This window comes from Buceros rhinoceros, unplaced genomic scaffold, assembly GCF_000710305.1.
Source record: "Buceros rhinoceros silvestris isolate BGI_N320 unplaced genomic scaffold, ASM71030v1 scaffold18962, whole genome shotgun sequence".
Lineage (NCBI taxonomy): Eukaryota > Metazoa > Chordata > Aves > Bucerotiformes > Bucerotidae > Buceros > Buceros rhinoceros.
Genome location: NW_010397351.1, coordinates 7,882 through 15,372, shown reverse-complemented (window position 1 = coordinate 15,372; position 7,491 = coordinate 7,882). Strand labels below are relative to the sequence as shown.

The 7,491-nt window shown below is 42.8% G+C and overlaps 1 protein-coding gene across 1 annotated transcript in view; it reads left to right on the top strand.

Moving 5' to 3' along the window:
• MPZL1 (myelin protein zero-like 1) overlaps positions 1 to 7,491 on the top strand; it is a gene marked incomplete at its 5' end in the record, with an annotated part of 16,668 nt that overhangs the window by 3,253 nt on the left and 5,924 nt on the right. The window contains 2 exons of the mRNA XM_010146225.1: positions 3,467 to 3,599; positions 6,867 to 6,972. Of these exons, the coding sequence (XP_010144527.1) occupies positions 3,467 to 3,599; positions 6,867 to 6,972 (239 nt within the window). The remainder of the gene's footprint in view (positions 1 to 3,466; positions 3,600 to 6,866; positions 6,973 to 7,491) is intronic.

The window sequence follows — 7,491 nt, the reverse complement described above, 5'->3', positions numbered from 1 at the left end:
AAGGAGCTGCTGTTCGAAGTCTAAATCACAGAAACGTGTAGGTAATTCCCAGCCCTTACATGAGGCTGCCTCTGTTTGTAATAGGAAGCTAGTTAACACTGCGTTCAAGACAGTTTGTGTTATCTGGCGGTAGGTAGTCCATCTTTGGATGAACTCTTATTGGGAAAAATTTAGTGTTGTCATATGAAAATCTTTATATTTAGCAACAATGGAAAACTTCAGTTTCCTGCTTATTTCATAAAGCTGATACTTTCAGCAAAAATGGAAGTTGCTTTGAATTATGGTGGCACTTAGTGAAAAGGGTTCTCTGAAAGGCTGGATTTTTTGCTTGTGTTGAGATTAACTTAACTTAGCTTTCAGACCTGGCATTTGGCTACGTAGCTGGTACTGTCACGATGATGTCATTGACTGTTCAGCAAGTACTTAGGAGGAATTCATGTAACTGTGAAATGCTGAAAAGCATAAGAAAAGCTTGGGGGAGACATTCTTCAGCTGACCTATGTGACTGTAAAACGGTGTGAGATTTTTCTATAGTCTATGTTCTGAGAGGCAGTAAAGTTAGCCTTTAGTTTCATATGCAAACAATTGATTTGTTTCGCACAGTCTGAAAAACTTCGGTCAACAGAGCTGCTGTTCTTTACTCAGTTTCAACAACCAAAAAACCCTGCCTGAGTCAAATGACAAAACCATCAAATTTTTGGTATCACTCTTTCAGCAGACTCTCTGCACTATAGTTTTAGATTGCTGCTTATTTTTTTTTGCTCCGAAAAAGTGTGTGTGGTTGTCTTTTTTTTCTTGTGTGCAAGGCAACGGCTGATCTGCTAACACAAATGCATGTCTGTTTCCATGCTTTTGCAGACAGTTATTCCTGCACTTGAAAAGGTGAAAAAACACAAACTAGTGAACTTCTACTTTTTTACATGCCTCAAAATAAATTTGTTTATCTTTGCATGGGGCTCAGACACAATCTCAGTCCTATGTACCTGACAAATATTACCATTTGTAGGGCTCTCTTCCTTAATAGCAGGTGGATCTCTAGGCTGCAGAGAGAAGGGATGTCTTCTCTAAATTGTGTCACTCATACCTTCATCTTTAATTTCTTACTAAGACCCTGAATCTTGCTATGAATTGGCATCTGTGGCGAAAAATGACTGCAGCGTTCAAGCAAACTATTCATTTGAGCTTCACTTACAGGTTTATTACGTCACTGTTGCAGGTTTTCACAGATGCAGTGGGAGAATGCACTGTTAGTACTTAAAAAGCAAGAATACTCCCGAGTGACCCAAAATGCACTAAAGATTACATGTATGTTGGTTAATGACTCACGTTCACCAACTTACAACATGCTAAATATTCACTCACCCCTCCACGTAAGGGTTCCGAATCCTAGAAGAGCAACCGTGGCCAGTCCTGACCAAGGGGAGAAGGGTTTCCATACGCTCGCCATTTTCCTACCCCAAACTCATGGTTTTTATGCCCCGTTGCATGTGATGTCTGGTAGGGCTGTGCCTGAGTGGATTATTCTGTCTGGAAGGTTTATCTTTGGTGGTGTGATGGCCCTTACCCTTCCATGAGCAAGCTTTAGCCTGTACTGTCCTTTTGCTAATTTGGTGATGTCTAATACTGAATAGTGGTTGAATGGGGCTCAGGACATTGTTTCCGTTCTTAGTATGATGCAGTATTTAGACAACTCTGGGCTAGAGCTGTTTCCAGAGACCGTCCCCCGCAAGGCATCTCTGCATAAGTAAGGCAAAGTGTGAGATGAAGCTGAGTTGAATTACCAGTCCCCTGCATTTCACCCTCGTTCTCAGAAATCTCTTCAGTTAGTCTCAAACAGCATCTAAAACTGGAGAGCTAGGAAAACTGTTGATGCAATACAGAAGATGGTATGATCAGTGAAACAGCTAGAGATCAGGTAGCCCTTCTCCTGAAAGTCACTGAACTCAAAATGAACAGTACTAAATGTAAGCCCTGTTTTCTTAGTGTGATGCCCCTGCTTCATGGCACTGTATTGTGCTGCTCCCTTCTGGATAAGTATGACAAAATGGGCTTTGTCTACAGACTGCAATCTTGCTGGGAATGCTTTGTGTAGGCATGGTCTGTGGTCCTTGCTAGAACAAGCGTGGCAAAGGGAGACCAAGATGACTAAGGGACTGGACCACTTTTTGTACAAGGAGAAGGCGAGAGTGCTGGTGTTGTCTAGCCTGCAAAAGAGAAGAAAGGCTCAAGGGGATCTTCTCACCAGATATTTATGTGCATTGATAGGATCTAAAGAAGACTGAGCTAGGCTCTTCGGTGGTGCCTAGGAACAGGATGAGAGACCACGGGCATAAACTGAAACATAGGAAATTCTGTCTGGACATAAGAAAACACATTTTTACTGTAGTTGAATACGTTGTCCAAAGAGGTTATGGAGTCTTGCATCCTGGGAGATAGTCAAAACCAAACAGGACAGAGTGTTGAGCAAACTGAACTAGCTGATCCTGCTTGAGCAGGTGAGTTGGACAGGACAATCTCAAGATGTCCCTTCCAAACTCAACAATTCAGGTATCTAAGATTTTTCTATGTAAGACGTTTTACCTGTTGGATCTTATTCACTTGTATTTGGTGCAAGTAGCTAGTGTAGCATGGAGTCTTGTAAGAAACCCTCTGGTTTAAGATGTTCTTTGGATTAAATACAATGCAGGGGGAGGGAAGTGACTTTGTTTACTACTGGGAAAAGCTTTAATGACAGTCTATGTGTTCTTCATCTTGTAAGTCTTTTGTACTCATTCTCTGACTGGCTTTATTTCTGGCTGCTCTTTCTTGGCCTACCGGCCCCCCAAATGATATTGGGGAAAATGTGAATAAAGAATACCGTGTTCCTGTAAGTATATTTCTAGTATTGTACAATGATCTTGACTTAAGAAGGGAAAGAATGGCTATAGAAATATATAGAGATGTGTTTTGAGACACCAGAATCATGTATAAACACTCTTAAGAGTGATCATGGGTAGTAACTAGGTTGTCTGCTGCATGTCACCTGGAGAACACCTAGCTGTCAGCACTCTTAGTTGGTTAGCAATGTGCGATGTTCAAATCTGCTTTCAGGTGTGCCTGCCTTTTTCTGTTGACCTCACTAGGAATTGCCAGATGCATATAATTTTTTTCCCCCTTCAGATACAAAATGAGACAGTGTTATCCTCGTTGTCAGTTGTGTTTCCTGACATGTTAAAATTCTTGGTTCAGTATAAACACTCTTCTGAAGGGTGATGTCATTAAGAACACTTGTGGTATGTGCTCTGTTCATACATTATTCTGCTGACTGCCTGCTATCACTACCACTTAGGCTGCATGTTATAATTCCTGGATATTACATTAGTGCCTTCTGTCTTAAACGAATCCAAGATCAAGAGCATTTGTGGTTTGCACTTCTGTTAATAAGGGAATGCAGAAGAGTTGAATGTTTTCTCCCTTCTCTCCCCAGACAGCCTGCCTGCGTTACCCATTGCCATGGTGGCAGGGATAGTCATCGGTACGGTTACAGGTCTCTCACCGCTCATCTCTATTGTCGTGTGTCTTGTCATCAGAAAGAACAACTCTAAAAAACGATACTCTGGGTAAGAGATCTCCCTCCTCACCTGTGGATGCTGTGAGGAATAGTAGCAGGATCAGAGGGAGGGCTTAGAGGGGGGGAAGGAGTTGTTTCAGCCAAGTCTTGGAAACCATGGCTAGAGATAGGGTATGGCTATGTGGAACACTGGTCATCTGCATATAATTTTCTTTATACTGTACTTGGAAAGACCTACTGACCATGAGTTGCACCCAAAAATGACTAAATGTTGGAGCCACAAGCATATGTGCCCTAAGAACATTTAATCCAAGATCCCCTAGCTCTGTTCCATTTCCCTTCCCTCCAGCCCTGCTTCCTCCTACCACTCCTAATCCCCAAAGGAAAAGTGCTACACGTGCACTTTTAAGGGACGCTCTGTGTTGAGATTAAGACTGGAATTTTCAGTTACCAGCGTCTGGCTCCTGAGATGGAGTACGCTTGCCAAAACCCCATTTATCACCACACTTCAAAGTAAGGAAGGAGTAACCAACCACTCTGCATCCATTCTCATTCACTGTCTGTTTTTTAATAACTCTTACCATCCTTGCAAGGTTTTTGGTGTTAGAAGGATAACTCCACAGTGAAGCACAGATCTTTGAATGGGCATATGAAAAAGCAAAAAGAACTAGCAAAGGCAGACTTGAGTCCTGCGATGGTGGAGCTTGGTGCTGGTGGGGGAGATGCTTCCTTTTTTCTTCTCTCTAATTAGCTGGCAATTCGCTTGTGTAAGAAAGAATGAAAATTATGCATGTAGTCTTCGAAACAGACCCCAAACTTCTAACTTTCTTCTGTTCTTTCCCCAACAATATTCCTGCTTCCTGCAGGTTCTTTGGGTTGCCTGTGGGATAAAAGAAAGTAACTCCAAAAATAAGGTTGTGGGGGTTTTTAAATTAAACATTGCCCTGTCCTTTTCCCAGTTGGAGAGCTTAGAGAAAGTCAGTTGACTATTGCCCAATGGTAAGGCTAAATATAGCAAAGGTGGCTGTGCGTGCTCAAAATTGTGTGGAAAGCCTGATTTTCCCTTTATGCATGAACTGAAAAGAAGCCTGCAGTGTCATGCACCAGCAGTGTGCGTGAGGTGGTCCGCTTGCCTGGCTTTCCAGTGACCTGCTCACTAGTGTCTTCTTGCTGAAGGACACACGCTGATGCTGAGCCTGGAGCAGTAGTTCATGCACTGTGATTTCTTGTAGTAGATTTAAGTACTCTCTTGGGAAAGTAATCTTCGAAGTTTAAATACTGCTTTCACTGACCATTGCATGACATGTAAAGAGAAACCAAGTGTGCTGTGACCCCCTCCAGACTTACTGACTGTCTTCTACATGATGCTAACCCAGTGTGTGGTGGTGGTGAGGTGCTCTTCCTCTTAGATAACCATTCTGCCTTGAACTGAGGTGGGCCGGGGCACTGTGTGGCATCTGGAACCCCTGCATGGCCACAGTTTCTGTTCATGCTCTGACTTCGGTGTTTTTTTTATTTTTTTTTTCCTTTCTGCCTTGGTGTGCTCGGATTGGATCCTGCTTACCTTCCTCTCCTTACAGAGATCCTGATATAGACGCCAGATTGGGAATGTAACAGGGCTGGGTCTTCTCTACCAGTCCCACTAGACACCATGGTAACTAATCAAATTGGTGATTGCTGTTAATACCTGTGTGTATGTGTACACATTTCCTCTTCCTTTGCTGACTAACTAGCTAGCTCTCTACTAAAATAACTTCACTGTAATTTGTGCTGAAGTCTGTTGGCAAAGGGATGATGCATTTCACTGGGTGCTTGGGTTTCATTGTCTCATGTCTAACTGGGGTGGGATTACTGCTTATCCTAGATGGTGTCCCTCCATCTCTTCCAACAGTGGACTTGCCAGTGCATTGACTGAAGCACAGGAAATTCAGAGCCCTTTTCTGTGTCCAAATAAAAGTAAATTCCCTGTAAGTGTTCCTCTGGCTCAGATAGCTTGGGTATTTGAAAACTTGCAGTGATCTAAGTGTATTAGTTGCTTAAACCCCAGTTATAACTTTTAGATAGTGTAGATCTGAGGGATTTTGTGAATAAGACAATGAATGGTTAATCATTTTGGTAACAGAAGAGCAGCTTTGTCCCTGAGTCAGTAGAAGCCCCTTGCCATAATGGCTGGGGACAGTATTTTTATTTTTTCTTACTGATGCATGTATAAGGAGCTAAGTCTTCTATGGTTAGACTTCTTAAAGGATAAAAAATTGTTGCCCTGGGAGGAGGTGGTCTGCTTAGTGTCACTGTTCTCTTTTGTTTGTTTCTGTACTTGCTTTGTACACTGTCTGTCTACAAAGATGGAAGGAAAAGGATGCCCAGTGGTCAAAGGATTGTGGTAGCAAAGGGAACTCTTGTGTTTACTGTCGAGGAGATGGCTAGTTTTCTTTCCTGGGTGCTTGGTTACGAGGCGGTAGACTGAGTATTTAGAGACCCGTTACTGCATTGCCCAGAAGCTACTCACTTTAAGGGCATTTGCTCATATACTTAGCTCTGCGGTATTCATTTCTCTGTCTGTCACAGGCTTGTGTTTTCTGCTTTAAGCAGATGGAAAAAACCAAATGGAGATTGAAAACTGGCAACCTTCTTTTAGGGGTATTTGTTCTCACCACAAGACAGCTTTCTTGTTTGAAAAGAAAAGATTTGCCTCATTAGATATTCAAGGGCATGTAGCTTACTTATCACTATTAATGTAACTGCTTCAGAGACTAGTGTCGGCTGTGAGTGGGCAGAATGATCTTGGGATCGTAGCCTAACCAAAAGCAAGGGAACGAATGTGGAGTTCGGAAGGAAGTTCCAAATGGTACGGAGAGCTGGTGGTGCTTGTAACTGTTTGCTCTAACTGTACCACTGCTATAACACTTGCCTCAGTGACTGGGACTATGTAGCTTATGGTGAGAGAATAATTGCAGTTTACTACTGTTAACAGACTCTGAATCCTCAGTGAAGAACACACATATGGCTTTAGGCAGGTTGGATTGATTGGGAGTATCTAGGGAGCAGGGGTTTTGGAAGAGCTGCTGTCCTATGTTAATAGTTGTTCCTTCATGTTGCTTACCAGTAAGACTCTGGGAGGAAGGTTAGGAAAATGTCTGGGGAGAGATGGAGAATTATGTGTGTTTATTTCAGAATCCGTTATGTTCATTTTTATTTTGGCATAATCTGCCACATTCATCTTGCCATCACTCGTTTTCTGTTTTTGTTCTTTTTTGTTGTTGTTGTTGTGCCTCTTGAACATTGTCGTGCAAACTCTGCTCTGCCACCTCGTCAGCTGCAGTACCTCTGAGAGCTTGATGTCACCGGTTAAGCAGGCTCCGCAGAAGTCGCCCTCCAGCACAGAGGGTCTGGTAAACAGCATGCCCGCCAGATCACACCAGGTAAACTGCTTCCTGCTATTTCCCAAAGCAGGATCCTCCCGGAGTGTGGAGGAGATGGTACAGGAAAGATAAAGGCAGGGTGGGACACATGGATTAGGTGCTGTCTGGTAAAGTGATGAGGGCTGGGGGGTAAATGTGTTTGCTCTGAACGAGGGATTTGTGATGAGCTGGCACTGGTGAACTCTTCCATAGAAGGCTTTCTGTAACTAATGTGTAAAAAAGATGGTTCTGATCTTGTGTGTTAACATACACAAGTGGTAGCAAAGCACAAAGATTAGAGCCTGGTAAGGATGAGGAGTGACAGTGATTAGAAGTTTAATGTAGAGACAGTGTTATCTACTAGATGTTTAATCACCCCATAAAGCTGCCTAATCTATTCTAGAATTGTAACGAGAGGAATTGTACTTACTCTTTCATCACTGTGAATGTACACGCTCTGTGGCGTGTGCTTCCTTCACAAGGAAATGAATCAGCACAGTGCAAATGCTGATCAGTGATGGTTGGTTTGAAGATGACTCT